The 20,269-nt window shown below is 42.0% G+C and overlaps 1 protein-coding gene across 3 annotated transcripts in view; it reads right to left on the bottom strand.

The window, feature by feature from the left end:
* Positions 1-20,269, bottom strand: part of RYK (receptor like tyrosine kinase) — a 165,813-nt gene that overhangs the window by 8,496 nt on the left and 137,048 nt on the right. For 2 of the 3 annotated variants that reach the window (XM_048863647.2, XM_048863648.2), the window contains exons 12-15: positions 18,914-19,023; positions 15,047-15,206; positions 5,878-6,014; positions 4,237-5,276 (exon numbers count right to left, since the gene is read on the bottom strand). In XM_048863647.2, the coding sequence (XP_048719604.1) occupies positions 5,165-5,276; positions 5,878-6,014; positions 15,047-15,206; positions 18,914-19,023 (519 nt within the window). In that variant the 3' untranslated portion in view covers positions 4,237-5,164. Of the gene's footprint in view, positions 1-4,236; positions 5,277-5,877; positions 6,015-15,046; positions 15,207-18,913; positions 19,024-20,269 lie in introns of those variants that run through there. The other variant, XM_048863650.2, reaches the window with a different exon arrangement.

Raw genomic sequence — 20,269 nt, 5'->3', positions numbered from 1 at the left:
GAAGCAGCACAGAAAAGAGTTTGTTTCATGTTTGTACATGAAGTTAAGAAATGAAAAGAAGCAGGAAAAGCCAGATGGTGAAAGTGAGGAACGGATAGTGGAGAGAGAGTTTGCAATGGGCCTTTCAGCTGCTTTACCTCACCTTAACACTTGATGCTGATATGGAGGGAGCCAGTGGAGGGGCTCAAATGGTGGTGCTGAACAGGAACAAAAAAAATGTTATACAGATGTGATGATCTGGGGTATAAAGATTTGAGCTGTCACATTATTCATGAGTAAGGTTAAGATTTTTTCATGGAAGTCATGGAAATCACGGAATCCGTGACTTCTAGCAACCTCTGTGAATTCAGCCCTGTCAGCTGGGAGTTGCAGGTGGTAGGGGGGACCTCGCAGCTCCCAGTGGCTGTGGGAGCCAGGGCCTCCCTGTAGCTCCCAGCTGCCGCAGGTGGTGATGGCCCCCTCAGAGCTCTGAGTTGCTGTGGGAGCCCCCAGCAGCTCCTGGCTGATGCAGACTGTGGGGCCCCCTGGAGCTCTTGGCTGCCATGGGGGTTGGGGACTGGGAGCTCTGAGCCCCTGAGGGTAGCAGGGCCTCCAGAGGGTGGCAGGGCCACTGCGGGACCAGGGGTCCTTCAAAGCTCCCAGCAGGTGGTGGGGGCCCCCAGAGCAGCCCCCACAGCTACCCAACCTCTGCAGGCGACATGGGGACCCCACAGCTGAGCTCCCCATTTTGTTAGGGGGATATTTTTAGTAAAAGTCAGGGACAGGTCACGGGCTTCCATGAACTTTTCTTTATTGCCCGTGACCTGTCCGTGACTTTCACTAAAAACATCCCTGACAAAATCTTAGCCTTATTCATGAGTGGGACATGCAGCTTTTCCCAAACAAGTGCTGATAAAACCTCTATACCACACCAGCATATAGAGGCCACGTATGTAATAGCAAAAACTCAAAGTGACCTACACATTCATGATTTTAGGGTCCAGTTCAGAGGCTAGAAGCAAGTGGTAGGCCCCATCAGGTCCCTTATCAATAGCATAAACCTCTGCAGATCAGATCTTCAGCATCTCAGTGGTAGAGGATTGAATAAACTACCTGTCCTTGTCTTTGGCTGGGAACGAAAACTGTACAACTGGAAGGAAACATGGCAGTCTTTAGAAGCCACTCAGGTTTGCAATCATTGGAGGCACCGCCAGACGGATTATCAAGTCAAGTAAGGCAGTCTGAAAATGATCAATTAGTTGTAGAACTGGAGCAGAATTTGTCTGGGATCAAGCCAGACCCACTTCCCTGCTGGGAAGATGAGCATGATGGCATACCTACCAGAGTTTTGTCCCTCGACCTTGTTCAGGGCTCCATTATTTGTAATAATGGCAATGTGATATACCCAAAGCGCTACAAGCTCTGCTCTTGTAGCTGAAAGGGAGAAGGAACATTTTTGTCTCTGGTCTAACACCCAAGTCCAGGATGCTATGTGGGTATAGGTCTTCTGATCATTTCATAGAATCACAGAATTTTAGGGTTCGAAGAGACCTCAGGAGGTCATCTAGTCCAATCCCCTGCTCAAAGCAGGACCAACACCAATTAATTCATCCCAGCCAAGGCTTTGTCAAGCCGGGCCTTCAAAACCTCTCAGGATGAAGATTCCATCACCTACCTAGGTAACCCATTCCAGTGCTTCACCACCCTCCTAGTGAAATAGTGTTTCCTAATATCCAACCTAAACCTCCTCCACTGCAACTTGAGACCACTGCTCCTTGTTCTGTCATCTGCCACCACTGAGAACAGCTGAACTCCATCCTCTTTGGAAACCCCCTTCAGGTAATTGAAGGCTGCTATCAAATTCCACTTCACTCTTCTCTTCTGCAGACTAAATAATCCCAGTTCCCTCAGCCTCTCCTCGTAAGTCATGTGTCCCAGCCCCCTAATCATTTTAGTTGGCTGCCACTGGACTCTCCAATTTGTCCACATCCCTTTCTTAGTGGAGATGGGGGGAGGGAAGAGACCAAAACTGGACAACAATATTCCAGGTGTGGCCTCACCAGTGCTGAATAGAGGGGAATAATCACTTCCCTCGATCTGCTGGGAATACTCCTACTAATACAGACAAATATGCCTTTGGCCTTCTTGGCAACAACGGCACACTGCTGACTCATATCCAGCTTCTCTTCCACTGTAATCCCTGGGTCCTTTTCTGCAGAACTGCTGCTTAGCCAGTCAGTCCCCAGCCTGTAGCAGTGCATCGGATTCTTCCTTCCTAAGTGCAGACCTCTGCACTTGTCCTTGTTGAACCTCATCAGATTTGTTTTGGTCCAATCCTCTGATTTGTCTAGGTCACTCTGGACCCTATCCCTACCCTCCATCATTTACCTCTTCTTGAGCATATTTTGGACCTTCTGTTTCAGTGCCAGCCTTTACTATTGCTCAGAGCTTTCCCAAGATGTAGTGGAGTGAAACTGACCCGATAATTGGCAGTCTTACTGCCATTCACGAGTTCCCAACAGTAGCAATGAAGAAGGCGAAGACTAGTCAGCTTTCACTCTGCTAGAGCTTAGGCAGAAGAGCTGTTTGCAGACTCAAGACAACAGCTCTGCCATCAATTAACTCTGGTTCCTTTTGAAAGGTTTACTTCATCTGTGCAGCCAGATTTCTTTTATTTTTAAATGACATCAGAGAGTTGATGGCTCTCATCCAACTAAATGTCTAACTGCTGCAAGTGAATGGATTTTGTGTGTACAAAGAAGCACACCAAGAAGTAAATGATCAGAGCAGTGCACTCAATGAAGTAACTTTCTGAAATATATTATGAAAATCCAGAAATGTAGTCTGTGCTAGAACCTGTTTCAAAATAGTGATCCATAAAATGATTCCTCAGCAATCACAACTGCAGAAAGTGAAGCTAGAATGTGTTTTGTTTTTAAACAATACTCCAAGTAGTATATCATTTTCAAATAATACTGTTTTCTCTCCTTAGTATTCTCAGATGAGCATTACAACTGCAGTGTCTTTGTGGAACTCTTCATAAAAAAATTGGTGGAAAAATGGCCCAGCCCTGGATAATTTTACCAAGTGAGCCAGCATAAAACAAATATCGATTTTTTTTTTTTTAAATCTCAGCTATTGAAAGGGCCAAAAGTGTCCGGATGGCAAGGTTTTTAAAGTCACCCCCAAGCAATTAAATATATGACTGCAAAGTCAGTCATACAAAATGAGTTCCAACCAATTCAAACCCAAACACCCTTTTACAGCATCTCTTAGACAGAATGCTCAATGGGTGTCCCAGCATTTATTATTACAGCCCATTACAATGATCAGGAAAAGTTGTTTGGAATGAAACATGGCTTGTTTCTCCAATCACATAAGGATAAAGACAGCTTTTCTATTTGAGGGACTTACAATTTTCTAGTTCCTTGTTTCCCAAATTACAGGGTGCATGCTGTAGAAAGTATGAAGGCACAGCTGGGGGAGGAAAGGGGTATACATACAGTGGCATCGCAAACTCTTCCCCAATACTGCCCTAATGCGGCAGGGGAGAGACAGGTTTTATTTTCCTGAAAGGGGACTCAGATTTCAGAAGTTTGAGAAAGGCTGCTCTAATTTTTAATTTGCACATATAATAGCCAAGTCTAATGTCTTGTCCTTATAAGTCAAAGACTTCTAAACCTTCGTGTCAATAACCATCAGGTACCATTCTGATAGCAATGGCCTGTTCTGACAGCAATGGCCACGCAGCTACAGGGAACCTCAGGGTGTGGGGCTCTCATCCTAAAGATTGAGTGAAACTAATGGGATGCTTTGCTGGTTGTGCTTATGTGCTGTATGATCTGAAGTATAGGCTGCTTCATGCTACCTGAGCAGTCTAATGGAGGCAACTTGAATCTCATGAAAAAGTAAAAATTCTCCTCTGTTAGCCTCAAGCTGAATCAATGGAAACCTCCACCCTCCATTTCCCTATAAGCCAGACTTATATTCTGGATGTTACTTTCAAATCACTGACAGGATGGAACACCCCCATCCCCATCCCCTCCCCCTGTGAGGTGGCATAGAAGTCTATGGAAGATGGGGATGGGTAAGATAAAAATACATGTTGAATCTTTGGGCTTTGCAGTCAAGGGAGGTGCCATCTAATGCCTTCACAGTGGGCCACAGAACTACTTCAACTGGTCCTAATAAAGATATATTTCAAAACCTGCAAACTTGATACACTAGCCAGTGTTAGGGATTAAATTTTCACAATCATTATAATAGAAAAACATTCTTTACTCTGCAAGTGTGTGTCTTTACAAATATATATTTATGTATTTAAGCCCATTTCAGGCCATAAAAACCCTAAAAACAACCAGTACCTTTTCAGCAAGAGAAACTGCAATCTAGAAATCTGAGGTGAAAGGCACCCAAATAAGGGCTGCTTTGGCGCTTCTCTGAAGGCCTCTACTTAGCATTTTGAACTATCTCAAATCATGTCAGGCTTTCATTTAAAAGAACAGGCTCCATTCAGTCCCATCCTTACCACTCTCTGTATGAGGTAAACTGGAATCACTTTTACATAATTGCTTATTGTCTTAGAAAAGGGATATTGCATCTGGAAGACCAGCTTTTTCAAGAATTGTTGATGATCAATGGGTTAAAAAATAAGATGCCACTTATGGACCCAACGTTTTTGTGCCATCGTCTCAAAAGAAAAGCAGCTGATACTAAAAAGCTATTCCAGATACATACAAGATCAAGCACTAGAGCTGGTCAGAAAACTTCAGTTTCTAAATGGGAAAAGTTTCTGCAATGTTGTTTGCATAATTTCCCCCTTTTCCTACCAGCTCTAAAACAACCTTTAAAAAACCAACTTTGTGTCTGTTGTAACAGTGCGGAAGTCCATCCAACTCTTCTGTTCAAGTTCACTATCGCTATATTTTAGAAAATCTGCTGGCAAATAAAACAGTCTCAATTTAACTTAGCAAAAGTGATATCTAGAAAATATTCAACATCAAGAGATCTTACAAAAAAGTCAGACTATGAAAGTATTCTAAGGCACAGTGTTTTGGAAGAAGTGCTTTCTCCCACTGGCGTTGCTTTATACACGTAGTGTGAGAGTACGTCCAAGTGATGCATGGCGCTGGAAGTGTATGCACTGTCCCTTCTCAAGTAGCATATGGAATCCATGCCTGAAGCTTCAGACATAGGCTCCCAGAGCTGCATGGAATTCCGTTAGACACTGCACTAGCTGCTGGAACTTGGGTCTTTCCTCAGGATCTAGGGCCCAACAACAGGCCATCACAGCAAACCTGAAGACAAAAAACAAAGGGGAGACATCAGAAGACGACAGCTAATCATGACACACACAAGTGTCATGAACTTGAGTAAAGAGAGATCCGACCACCAGCAAGGATTCTTTTTCCCTATTGTTTTTCCAGAAGTAGCATATCTGGAGTGACCAGCAAAGGTACTACTAGTGGAGGTGCTGATCTGGTTTGTCAAGAGACAGACAAGTCAAAGGCAGCCAAGAGCAGTATTAGGATAATCTGATAATGGCAATTAAAACGCTTTAAAAACACTATTTAAAGAATTTCTGTAGGAGGCTACAGAGAAATGGAATTTTGGGAAGACAGAAGAAGGCAGGCTGAGAAAAGGAAGGTAGCCTGGAAGAAAAATACTGGTTCCCTTTACTTATTCCACTTGAAAAATTTCTGAGTATGCCCTTTAAATTATGCTTTTTTTTTCTTTTTTCAAATGAACATTTAACACAACCAGGTCAGGATGACTGAATTGAGACTTCCTCTATCTATAGAAGTAGCATTCTCTGCTTGCTCTGAATTTAAAAAAGGTTTCCTGAAAAGTGGAATAAAAACCACTCTCCCTCCCCTCTCCTAATAAGTCCGCACTTACAGTTCATCAGGGCAGTTGATTGGTTGAGCTATTCTGTATCCATCCTTTAGATATGCAGCCATCTCAAAAGGGTCAATATCCACATATGGAGTCTGCCCCAAAGTCATCAGCTCCCACAGTGTTACTCCAAATGCCCACTAGAAAAAAAAGTGTTTTATGCAGCAGCAAGTTAGCAGTACAGTAGGGTTTGGGGAGTCTGCCAGCTTCAGTTCCCTCACAAAATTTGTCATGCACACTAAACAACTATTTAAACTTAGTGTGTGTTCCTCATATTTTTGATAAGGAAGATAAGAGAGCTTTATAAATGGGCAACTCCTGTCCTTCCATGTTAAATGCGGTGCTACTATAATTTTTCTCCCAAGATAGGAAAGTGACTTTTCTCATTTACATCACTGAACATTTAAACAGGAATAACAACCTTAGAAAAAAGAACTGGTTCTAATTTTCAACAGTAACAGATAGCTCTGACAGCACCAAGCTTTTAAACACACAAATACAAAATCACAAAATGTATATAGGATAATAAAATGCTGCTTTTCTATAAAGTATTTGATCTGAAGATTTTACAACCCTTAAAAACACTAAGTTTAAGTAACAATGTACAGTAGAGTTTACTTTGTAGAGAATGCAACAAACAATTACATTTATACAGGACTTTAGATCTTCACAACACTGTGCAAACCAATCCTCACAACAGGTTTGGTGAGTTAGCCCTGGTCTACACTATGAGGTTAGGTCGCATTCAGCCGCTTTAGGTCGATTTTATAAGCAATGCGTCTACACAACCAACACCGTTCCGCTGACCTAAAGGGCTCTTAAAATCGACTGCTGTACGCCTCCCCGGAGAGGAGAGTAGCGCTAAAATCGACCTTGCTGGGTCGAATTCGGGGTAGTGCAGACACAATTCGACAGAATTGGCCTCCAGGAGCTATCCCAGAGTGCTCCAATGTGACTGCTCTGGACAGCACTTTCAACTCCGATGCACTAGCCAGGTACACAGGAAAAGCCCCGGGGAAATTTTGAATTTCCTTTCCTGTTTGGTCAGCGTGGCAAGCTCAGCAGCACAGGTGACCATGCAGTCCCAGAATCACAAAGAAGCTCCAGCATGGACTGAATGGAAGACACTGCATCCAATTACTGTATGGGGAGAAGAATCTGTGCAGGCCGAACTCCGATCAAAAAGAAGAAATGCAATTATATATGCCAAAATCGCACAGGGCATGGTGGAGAGAGGCTGCAACAGGGACACACAGCAGTACTGCGTGAAAGTTAAGGAGCACAGGCAAGCCTACCAAAAGACAAAGGAGGCAAATGGTCTCTCTGTGTCAGAGCCCCATACATGCCGCTTCTATGATCAGCTGCATGGCATTCTGGGGGGGGACGGGACCCTACCACTACCCCACCACTGTTCGTGGATACCTGCAAGGGGGGAGTCTCACGCAACAGGGAGGAGGATTTTGTGGATGAGGAGAAGGAGAATGCGCAGCAAATAAGCGGAGAATCTGTTCTCCCTGACAGCCAGGACCTTTTCATCACCCTGGAGCCAATACCCTCCCAAGATGGGTTCCAGGACCCTGAAGCCAGAGAAGACACCTCTGGTGAGTGTACATTTGTAACTATACTACAGGGTTTAAAAGCAATTGTGTTTAATGTTTGATTTGCCCTGAAGAATTGGGATGCATTCGTGGCCAGTACAGCTACTGGAAAAGTCTGTTAATGTGTCTGGGGATGGAGTGGGAATCCTCCAGGGACATCTTCATGAAGCTCTTCTGGAGCTACTCTGAAAGCCTTTGCAGAAGGTTTCTGAGGAGGGCTGCCTTATTTCATCCTCCACGGCAGGACACTTTACCACGCCAAGCCAGTAGGAAGTATTCTGGAATCATTGCAGCACAAAATATGGCAGCGAATGGTCCTGGGTTTTGGTCGTATTCAAGCAACATTCAGTCTATATCTTTCTGTGTTAGCCTCAGGAGAGTGATATCATTCATGGTCACCTGGTTGAAATAGGGGAATTTTTGTAAGGGAACAGTAAAAGGACCCCATTCATGCTGGGCTGTTTGCGCTTGGGTAAAAGGGGTCATCCCAGAGAATAGCCACGCGGTGGGGTGGGCGGAGGGGTGTGCTGCACATCCACCCCAAAACCTCACCCCCTCCATTTAAATGGCAAACCCAACCAGCATTGCTGGTTATGGGAAAGGAGGGTGCTGCAGTTTGAAACCATTCCCACATGATATGAAGGCGGAAGAAGCCAACCCTACGTACCTTTGGCTTACCATGGCTTCCTGGAAACCGAATTCTGTTGCCCAGCCATGTGTGATGTGTCACCATACCAGGAGGCGCTCAATATAAAAGGCAAAATGCGACCTTGTACCTAAAGCACATGCACTGTCTGTTGTGAATTGCTTGATTCACTGTGAAAGGTTCTCCCTTTTCTTCTCAGAAATGTATCATCTTAAATTTTATTCTCCCTTTTTATCCCTCCGCAGGTGCAAATGTTTCTATGCTCCCCCTATCATCTCCATCCCTGAGGTTATCGCAGATTAGAAGGCAAAAAAACCACACTCGCAATGACATATTTTCCGAGCTCATGCAGTCCTCCCGCACTGACAGGGCACAGCTGAATGTATGGAGGTATTCAGTGGCAGAGGCCAGGAAAGCAGTAAGTGAGTGCCATCAGATGACGCAGGAGGCGATGCTGAGGCTAATGGGGGAGCAAACGGACATGATGTCTGGTGGAGCTGGTGGAAAGGCAACGAGAGCACAGACCGCCGCTGCATCCACTATGTAACTGCCCGCCCTCCTCCCCAAGTTCCATATCCTCCTCACCCAGACGCCCAAGAACGTGGAGCGGGAGGCTCTGGGCACCCAGACACTCCACTCCACTCCAGAGAATGGCCCAAGCAACAGAAGGCTGTCATTCAAACAGTTTTGATTTGTAGTGTGGCTATAATAAGCAACGTGGCCTTCTTCTTTCTTCCTCCCCTACCTCACCCGGGCTACCTTGTCAGTTATCTCACTTTTTTATAATTAATAAAGAAAGAATGCATCGTTTCAAAACAATAGTGACTTTATTTCCTTCGCCAGCTGTGATCGAAAGGGTGGTTGGCTTACAAAGAATTAAAATCAACCAAGGGGCAGGTTTGCATCACAGAGAAACACACACAACTGTCACACCGTAGCCTGGCCAGTCATGAAACTGGTTTTCAAAGCCTTTCTGATGCGCAGCGCGCCTAGCTGTGCTCTTCTAATCGCCCTGTTGTCTGGCTGCTCAAAATCAGCCGCCAGCCTCAATTTCCCACCCCGCCATAAACGTCTCCTCCTTACTCTCACAAATATTATGGAGCACACAGCAAGCAGCAATAACAATGGGAATGTTGGTTGCGCTGAGGTTTGACCTAGTCAGCAAACAGTGCCAGCGAGCTTTTAAACGTCCAAAGGCACATTCTACCACCATTCTGCACTTGCTCAGCCTATAGTTGAACAGCTCCTGACTACTGTACAGGCTGCCTATGTATGGCTTCATGAGCCATGGGAGCAAGGGGTAGGCTGGGTCCCCAAGGATAACTATTGGCATTTCAAAAAGAAAAGGAGTACTTGTGGCACCTTAGAGACTAACCAATTTATTTGAGCATAAGCTTTTTACAGCTCACTTCATCGGATGCAGTCAGTGGAAAATACAGTGAGGAGATTTATATACACACAGAACATGAAAAATGTGTGTTTATCATGCACACTGTAAGGAGAGTGATCACTTAAGATGAGCTATTACCAGCAGGAGAGTGGGGTGGGGGGGGGAGAAAACCCTTTGTAGTGATAATCAAGGTGGGCCATTTCCAGCCGTTAACAAGAACGTGGGGGGGGGGGGGGAATAAACAAGGGGAAATAGTTTTACTTTGTGTAATGAAGAACGTCTGAGGGGGGGGGGGAATAAACAAGGGGAAATAGTTTTACTTTGTGTAATGACTCAGTCATTACACAAAGTAAAACTATTTCCCCTTGTTTATTCCTCCCTCCCCCCCTTCCTCAGACTTTCTTGTTAACTGCTGGAAATGGCCCTCCTTGATTATAACTACGAAGGGTTTTCTCCCCGCCCCCCCATTCTCCTGCTGTAATAGCTCATCTTAAGTGATCACTCTCCTTACAAAGAGAAAAGGAGTACTTGTGGCACCTTAGAGACTAACGAATTTATTTGAGCATGAGCTTTCGTGAGCTACAGCTCACTTCATCTGATGAAGTGAGCTGTAGCTCACGAAAGCTCATGCTCAAATAAATTCGTTAGTCTCTAAGGTGCCACAAGTACTCCTTTTCTTTTTGCGAATACAGACTAACACGGCTGTTCCTCTGAAACTCTCCTTACAGTGTGCATGATAAACACCCATTTTTTCATGTTCTGTGTGCATATAAATCTCCTCACTGTATTTTCCACTAACTGCATCCGATGAAGTGAGCTGTAGCTCACGAAAGCTTATGCTCAAATAAATTGGTTAGTCTCTAAGGTGCCACAAGTACTCCTTTTCTTTTTGCGAATACAGACTAACACGGCTGCTACTCTGAATATTGGCATTTCAACATCCCCAACAGTAATTTTCTGGTCTGGGAAGTAAGTCCCTTCTTGCAGCTGTTCAAACAGCGCGGAGTTCCTAAACATGCGAGTGTCATGCACCTTTCCTGGCCATCCCACGCTGATGTCAGTGAAATGTCCCTTGTAATCCACCAGTGCTTGAAGCACGATTGAGAAGTACCCCTTGCGGTTTATGTACTGGTTGGCAAGGTGGTCAGGTGCCAAGATAGGGATATGTGTTCCCTCTATTGCCCCACAACAGTTAGGGAAGCCCATTGCAGCAAAGCCATCCACTATGACCTGCACATTTCCCAGAGTCACTACCCTTGATAGCAGCAGCTCAATGATTGCATTGGCTACTTAAATCACAGCAGCTCCCATAGCAGATTTGCCCACTACAAATTGATTCCCGACTGACTGGTAGCAGTCAGGCGTTGCAAACTTCCACAGGGCTATTGCCACTTGCTTCTCAACTGTCAGGACAGCTCTCATCTTGGTATTCCTGCACTTCAGGGCGGGGGAAAGCAAGTCACAAAGTTCCAGGAAAGTGGCCTTACGCACGTGAAAGTTTCGCAGCCACTGGGAACACTATGTGGTCCCACGAGCCTGTGCTTGTTTTCTGGGCCCAGAATCAGCGTCCTACTGTATCAACCTGCCCACGGCCACCATGATGTCCCAACTGCCACATCCCGTGCTTTCAGGAACGTCTGTGTACATGTCCTCCTCACAATTGTCCTCGTGCTGGTGGCTCCTATCCAGGTTCTGCACATATTGCAGGATAATGCGGAAGGTGTTTACAATGCTCACAACAGCAGCGCTGAGCTGAACAGGCTCCATGCTTGCCGTGCTATGGCATCTGCACGGGTAACCCAGGAAAAAAGGTGCGAAAGAATTGTTTGCCGTTGCTTTCACGGAGGGAGGGGAGACTGACGACATGTACCCAAAACCACCCATGACAATGTTTTTGCCCCATCAGACATTGGGACCTTAACCCAGAATTCCAATGGGCAGCAGAGATTGCGGGATAGCTACCAACAGTGCACCGCTCCACGAGTCAATGCTAGCCATGGTATCAAGGACGCACTCCGCCAACTTAATGCGCTTAGTGGGGACATACACAATCGACTGCATAAAATCGCTTTCTAAAGATCGACTTCTATAAAATCAACCTCATTTCGTAGGGTAGACATACCCTTAGTTACTAACTTTGTATGTTCCTCAGCGGACGTATCACAGGGCATGCCAGCCCTGAAGTGCCCCCTTCTGACCATACATGGCACTGTAGGCACTCTCTGCCTCAATTTTCTCTCACCAGGTTCTCTCTCTCTCAGGGGTTCACACAGCTCAGCCTTCAGCAACTTGGACTCATGGGGCTGTTTCACTGCCATGTAGACTTCTGGGCTCAGACTGGAGCCTGAGTTCTGGGATCCTCCCACCTCAGAGGGTCCTAGAGCCCAGGGCTCCAGCCTTAGCCCAGAAGTCTAAACAGCAATGAAACAGTTCTGCAGCTTGAGACCTGGGAGCCCAAAAAACTGCCAAGGGATGTAAACCCAGGGTTTTAAAAAATACAAAAGGATTGATAGTCAATGGATGCTGTTGAGAGTTTTGAAATAAGCAGAAAATTTAGGAAACTGCGTAAACAGGTAATTTAAGTAGAACTACTTTATACAGTGACAACGTAGTTGTTTCCCATTTTATAACTATATTGTTTCAGAAAATTCACATAAAAGGAAAAAGACCCCATCTATCTTGGAAAGAAAACAGTATAAATACATGGCTCCTGATGAACTATATTTTTTAAACTCTTTGGCTGACTGCTGTGGATGAGAAAAAACCTTGTAGGAACCATTTAAAAAAATCAGCTAAGCCATGGGAAAGAAAAACTGCTAAAGCATGTTCAGCATAACGTGTCTGAACTATATTTAAACTGTTAAAGCACTGATTCCTTTTTCTCAGTGCAGACAAAACCTAAAAGTGTACAACAGACACCACTATGTATAATGTATTACATGCAGTTGATACCCAACATTTGTTTTTGGAGGAGCAGACAGAAGGGTATAGATCTGTAAAACAGGACTAAGGTAAACATTAAGAGGGAAGTTAGTTAGGGTGAATAGGCATTTCTTTTCATGTTCCTAAAATGATGAAGGAATGTTGATTATATTATAGTACATAGTATATTATAGTATTATAGTATTCTAGTAGTTAGCTATAGTACTATCAATTTATTATTAACATGATCTACCATATGTTAAAATGTATCTGCATTTATTCTGTATAGTGCAAAACATTTATGTATTGGATGTTAAAGGGGCACATTTAAATCTGTAGGAGCTCTGAGAGAGACCCTACTACACTCTGATCTCCTTGCTCTATTACAGATTTTGTTGGACAGACTTCAGCCTCGAAGGCGCCGTTATAATTATTCTTCACACCCCCTGAGAATAAGCCTCTAATTCTGTCAATGCCAGGAAATTCATTAACTACCCTGTTATTTTTCAGCAGTGATAAAAAGGAGTGTTTGTAGACTGGGGAGTTCCAGGGAAGGGGCTCAACAGAAGTGGTGGAGCTGATAAGTACAGTGTTCAAGTGGCTAGGGGTGAGTATAAACCATGTAGCTTCAATGCGCTTTTTTATATATTAGAAATGATACACATGTACACATCCATGACAACAAAAGTGGCAAGACATGCACTATTTTATGTTCACCATGGCTCATGGTATCTCCTAACCGAGAGCACTTCACTAGTCCAGGGTAAAATTTCAAGATTGCTTAAGTGATTTAAGTGCCCAAGTCCCATAGAAAGTTTAGGACACAGATACTAAAGTCACTTACACTTGAAAATTTTACCTCTAGTCTGATCTTCACAGAACACGTTCACACTAGTGAAGGTTTAATATTGAAGATGAAATGGATACATTGTACTGATTCCACTGAATACAGCAACTCCAGCCAATGCAGGCTATTTCAGATGATAATCTACTCAAATTACAAAACAAGAAGACTTTAGAAGAACTATATTTTTATGCTAATATAGAAATAACCCTGAAGTGGAGCTGACCCTTTTTCAAAGTCTTGTTTACTAACATAGGAACTATGGCAATATGCAAGAGAATGGGAAACTTCAATGGAATACGAGTTATGTACACACGCAGTTAGAAAATTTGAGAAGACTTCTAAAATAGATGGGACATGAGGTTTCAAAAAATGCACAACACCTCACTGCATCAAAACTGTAAAGGTGACATCATTAAATGGAAATTACTCTATGGCAGGAAAACCAGATCACATGGCTGTGTCCTTTATCACTGGCTAGTGCTCAAACTACTGCACCCAATCTTAACTAAGATTCTCCACAGTCGCTCTTACTATTGGTTGTTGAAAAAACAGTTCTTTCCAATATCTCTGGTTGTTGAAAGTCTTAATGAAGGAAAATGTGTAAGGCATTGATCCTGCAAGCTGATCAGCACTCGGCAACCACCAGTATCAATAGGAGTGAATGTTACTTAGCATTGCATAAGAGCTCCTTTTCACTTCTCAGAATAGGACATTCAATAAGAAACCCAGAGCAGACTGAAAAGAGCAATTTGATCTCAAACTGGTAAGGAGAATTTCTTTAATACATGGTATGGTCTATATGCCAAGGATTTACAGACTGGACAGTTGTGTTGGGGGATAAGAGCAACAATTTAATAGCTTGCTCTATGTGATGAATGTATTGAAGATGTTTAGTGTAAAAAGAATACTAATATACACTAAATGCCCTATGCATTAAATTCACAAGTAATGTGTCTCAAGGAAGTGGGAATGTGAAATGCAAGGGTTTGTACAGAATATAAATTCTGAACCATTAAGATTACAAACAGCTGTATGACAAGCTGAAGGCCATCAGGGTAATGTGCTCAAGAAACATTCAAGCTTACTTTTCAGTACTGCTCCTGTGTGCTAAAATTATTCTGTTGTAGGTGTCACACACTTCCATTCTGAGAAGACAAGCCAAGAAAAGCAGTGTCATAATTACCACTGGACACTACAATCAGGGCTGGAAGGGACAGTACATCTTACATTCACAGAAAACATAGAATTCATGAAAACGCCAGTTCTTGAAATCAGGTGAACTGTTCAGAAAGTTTCAGGATTTAATCAGCAAGTCCTCTGCTCATCTGTAGGTCTCTAGATAGAAGCCAGGCTATTAAAGGGTAGCAGTGACCAAATGTCAGTAACATTTCATAATTGTTTAGTGGTATACAGAATGTATTCCCTCTCCTATTTTAGGGGACAGGTGTCTGCGTCAAACACACTACTACACTTGATACTTTTGCTGGCAATCTCAAAGGTGCCAAAACACAATGGAAAAGGAGTGAACAATCCTGTCGCCCAAAAGGTGATCCCTCTATGTTAGGGCTGGATACCATAGGCATGGCAGTGCGTGGTGGAAGCAGGTACAGCTGCTGTTCTGGGTATGAATGTTATGCACAGAAAACTTCAGTCATCAGCACTGTCAATTCAACTCCTTTTTTCCATGAATACACTGTGTGAAAAAGGCATTTAAAGGAAGGAACCTGTAGAACTATATATTGTTTTAGAGAACGTAAATTATAACTTACCACATCACTAGCGCTGGAAAATTCATTGTTAACCAAGCTTTCAAGAGCCATCCACCGCACTGGCCTGTTTTCATTATCTCCCAGACAATGATAATCCATGGGGAATAGGTCTCGGGATAGTGCATTGTCTGTAATCTTGACCTGAAGTGCATCATCAATGCTGATTAAAAGATAATAAGAGCATTTAGTTATGCAACATATGAACTATTTATAGTTATGTTAGTGCATCTTAAAAAATATTGTATATATAGGATTTCACAGATGAGCTTGATCATTTGTTATCAATGTTTTAAAGCCTAACATTTTCCCAGATCACGATACTGCTATGCTGCAGTTACCACTAAGTACGTATCAGTTAACTTCAGGATAAAGAGATTTCAAAATTTTTTTTGGCTACGAAAAGATGAGCAATAGAAAGTCAGAAGTCTCAGACATAAAATAAAACCAATTGTTTTAAAATGGGGAAATGTCCAGTTAAAATACTCAAACAACTTTCTCTGTCCCTGTAACAACCAACTTTCCCAATTCCCTTCTTGCTTCCTTGCAGACCGATTTTACAGGATAGTAATTTAGGATTTCTCATATCTGATGAAACAAAGGTTCCATCTAATAGGTATTGTGCCTCTGACCATTGTCTGTATGAGATGCTTCAGAAAAAATGCAAGAAAGCCTGAAGCAGACATTTATGGAATAACCTCCTTACAGAGGCAAAGTTTCTTCACTTGCAGGCTAATTTACACTCTTTAACATGAGGATTTGTATTCCTTCCAAACTTTTTTAAAAATCCTTTAACTGTGGATATTCTGATAATCCACCTACGCGTCTAATCCTTTTGCAAATCCTGCTACGCTCGACATTTTATGGTAGTGGTTCTCAAACTGGGGGTCGGGACCCCTCAGGGGGTCACAAGGTTATTACCTGGGGGGGTGCGAGCTAACAGCCTCCATCCCAAACCCCACTTTGCCTACAGCTTTTATAATGGTGTTAAATATATAAAAAGTGTTTTTAATTTATAAAGGGGGGGGGTCCGCACTCAGAGGCTTGCTTTGTGAAAGGAGTCACCAGTAAAATCATTTGAGAACCAGTGTCTTATGGAAATGAGATCCACAAACTAACTATGCTTTGTTTAAATTTCCTTTTATCAATTTTAAATTTGCCTTTCAATTTAATTGAATATCCTATTATTCTTATGAGGAAGGATAAGTAAAAATTCTTGATTTATCTTCTCTACACCATTTATTACTGAGCATACCTGTCACATAGCCTCTTATCCATCTCCACTTAACATAAGCAGTCCCAAACTTTTCAATATCTCTTCATATGGGAGATATTCAATGCCTTTAATATCACGTCACATGCCTCTGAACTACATCTATTTCTGTTTTATCCTTTTGAGATATAGTGACCAGAATTGAACACAGCGACCTAAATTTTCAGAAGTGACTTGATTTTTGGCACCTCAATTCAAAGAACAAAAAACTAAACTTCACACAGGTTGGCAACCTGCTTTTAGAGAAAAATCAGGAATTAAATACACTTTAGAACATAACACTGACTATGGAGTTGCAAACAGGTGACTTCATAATGTTTCTGTTTTATAATTCTATTTTTAATTCTTGTGTCAACCAATTATATTGGTAATTAAGTGAGGCACTATGAGGATCACCTTTTATGCCTATCTAAAGATATTGCAACATTTGCTACCCTCCAATATATCTCCAATATAACAGATTATATTAAGTCAAGATTGTACATATTTGTTAACGTTTGAGCCACCTCATTCTAAAGTTACTACAGCTCCTCCTTTTTTTGCATCTCACACTGATAGTACCAGAGGAGATGCCTACTCTTTTCAATATCCTCTGGTTGAGATCAATGCAAAGAAATCATGTATTTTCTCTACAGTGTTATTTATCTTCCTTAATGACTTGCTTTACTTTCATAAGAACATAAGAATGGCCATACTAGGTCAGACCAATGGTCCCCAAAGCCCAGTATCCTCTTTTCTGACAGCAGATAGTGCCAGATGCTTCAAAGAGAATGAACAGAACAAATAACTTTATCAAGTGATCCGCCCCATCATCCAGTCCCAGCTTCTAGCAGTCAGTTATTTAGGGACACCTAGGGCACGGGGTTGCATCCCTGACCATCTTCGCTAATAGCCATTGATGAACTTATCCTCCATGAATTTAACGTTCTTTTTTGAACTCACCTATACTTTTGGTCTTCACAACATCTCCTGACAACAAGTTTCACATGGTGACTGCATGTTGTGTGAAGTAGTACTTCCTTATGTTTATTTTAAACCTGCTGCCTATTAATTTCATTGAGTGACCCCTGATTCTTGTGTTATGTGAAGAGGTAAATAGCACTTCCCTATTCACTTTCTCCACACCATTCATGATTTTATAGACCTCTATCACATCTTCCCTTAGTTGTCTCTTTTCCAAGATGAACACATTGTCTTTTTAATCTCGCCTCATATGGAAACTGTTCCATACCCCTATTAATTTTGGTTGCCCTTCCCTGTATTTTTTCTAACGTTAATAGATCTTTCTGGTAGTCCAGTGTTATTCTTTCAATTTTTTAAAAGGCTTAGACATCTTGAATCTGGAAAAACACTGTATAATAGTGACCACAGGCTACCATCTTCTCCAACTTTTACTCATAAGAGCTCTTGAGGTTTCTGCAGATAGATTTCAAACATTTCAAGTCTGGATATGTGTTTATATAGCCTGTGGGTAGAGTATAAAAAATGTGAACCACAAAGCATTAGTTTCATAATCGCTTTCACACACGTCTTGGAGTCTTGGCATGGTGCTTAGTTACTACACTGACATCTTTTTACCCAAGTGATATAATTTCATAATCCACGCTTATACTAGCTCTGTATCTAAAGCTACTTATTTATAGAAACTGGAATTTCAATGAAGATCGAGGAATGACTGCTTTATCAGGAATTTTTGAAGTAGCTCTCGGTGAACCATGTATGGATGGCCATAAAGAAAACTGGAGTCAGTGCAAACACCATACAGTTAAGACTAAGGCATAAGGTTTTGTGGTCTGTGAGGGGCGAAGCTGTCAGTTATGGATGGACAAAGTTGCCTCATTTTTTTAATTGCCCTTGTAGCAATCCTCCAAGAGTTACAAATGCTGCTGGGGGGGTGGGGGGGGGGCCTTAACTGTCCCTTTCTATACCTTCAAATACTTATTTAAATTTAATCTCAACTCTGAATTTTCTGAGTTTCTAATCAAGAGGAAATCAGATCAGACTTTTTGGGGAATGTAGAGGGGAGCAGGGCAGGCTGTGACATTTTGTTTATTTGAAAAAAAAATCACCAACTTCTGTCATGACTTTTACATTTTGAGGGCTCTTCCCACAGGGAAACTGCTTCGAGACCTGTTTTTCTCTTCCTTTAAACGAAAGCTGACATTTTCATTAATCATTTGGCCATTTTAAGAAGTCTACCAGGGAACAACAAACCATTCTGATATTCCTGATGTGACAGAGAAAATCTTCTCATATGCTCCATCTAAACAGCGCACTAGAACTCACTAAGTCCTTTTAAACTTGAAGTCTAAGAAACATTTTGAGACATGATCAGAAAAAAAAAGCATTAAGAGTTTTAAAACACAACTAAAACTTATTTTTCTGCATCCTATCTCAAAAACAGTTCATCTGATTCACTTCATATCTGAACAAAAACCTATCTGCTAGACACAGACCACATGTGCAGCATTTGAAACATCTGAGGATATGGTTTGAGATGGGAAAGATCAAATTTGTAATGGAAAGCACATCTCAGCCATAACCATAGACAGGGTACAATCTGGCTCCGTAATAGTCCTTTAAGACACAGTACTTACACACAGTTTCTAGCAGCCAGGTCTTTGTGAATAACCTCCCTTCTGGCTAAATAGCTCATTCCACAGGCAATCTGAATAGCCATATGAACAAGATCCTGCTGGGAAATTGCCTGCAACAGCACAGAAAAATTATTAACATCACAAAATCCTACAAATAGAGAGTTCAATGTCTGCCATGTTGGGTATTTTTTCTAAATTTCAATATTCATTCATTTCCATATTTTATCTTATTTACAAAAAACTATCTGCAACCACTGGTTCTCCAGGACACAACATCATTGCTCCCTGGTATTTCTTGATACTTATTTCAAATACTTAACTCTTAATTTCTGAAAATGCCTTGTTTTCAGCTCTAAATTGGCTTTGAAATATTTCCTAGCTTTCATTTTCCTTGTCACCAGTTTTTCACATAAATCAAGGATGGACTGAGACAAAATGGTATGTGGATCCATCAAAATTTCAGCCACCCTGCTACACACTTCTCTGCATATTACTCACAAAAGTAGCACTCGTTTTCAAGGAACAGACCGCAACCAAATATATAAAAGGAGCAGCAGCCTCTAACTTATCATTCCTATCCACTGATGAAGACAGCAGGTCTCAACATCTTTGCTCCATATCCCTTTGTAATTTTGACAGTGTTAATTAACGGGGAGCTTTGTAGTGGGAGTGTTTAATTTTAAAATGTAATATATAATGTGCAAACATTATGTTACTGCATGTTGTCTGCGCTTTGAGACATTTACTACTTCCGCTGGCCTGCTTTGGGATACTGACACTGATTTAGCATTGTATCATTGCCAGGGCCCTATGTATACTGCAGAATTCACCGCTTCCCACAGATGTGTGCTTCAAGTGCCCAGCTCAAAACTTCTGCAACAGTTATGCCATTTCTATGCAAAGTTCTGAGGCAACATTAAAAATCTGAGACAGAATAAAGAGTGAAGGAGGAATGGCACTCTCAAAGGAGGACTCAGGTTTTATGGTGTTAAGCATTTCCCACTTTCTTACTTTATTTTACATTAAAAGAAAATATTGTCAGAGCTAGTTAATACAAGTCAGTTGTGAAAACAGTCTGTTTGGATTAACAGGGCCTTAAAGCAATAGTACATAAACTGTTATTAAACTGGATTAAAACAGTATGCATCCGATGAAGTGAGCTGTAGCTCACGAAAGCTCATGCTCAAATAAATTGGTTAGTCTCTAAGGTGCCACAAGTACTCCTTTTCTTTTTGCGAATACAGACTAACACGGCTGTTACTCTGAAATCTGTAAACTGGATTAGTGTTTTACTGCAGACTTTCTTTGGCACATGAGCAGTGAGTCCGATGTGAAAATTCAGAACACAAACTCCAT

This window comes from Caretta caretta, chromosome 9 (genome assembly GCF_965140235.1).
Source record: "Caretta caretta isolate rCarCar2 chromosome 9, rCarCar1.hap1, whole genome shotgun sequence".
NCBI classification, from domain to species: Eukaryota; Metazoa; Chordata; order Testudines; family Cheloniidae; genus Caretta; species Caretta caretta.
Note: the sequence above shows the minus strand (reverse complement) of the source record. Positions and strands in the feature narration are given on the sequence as shown.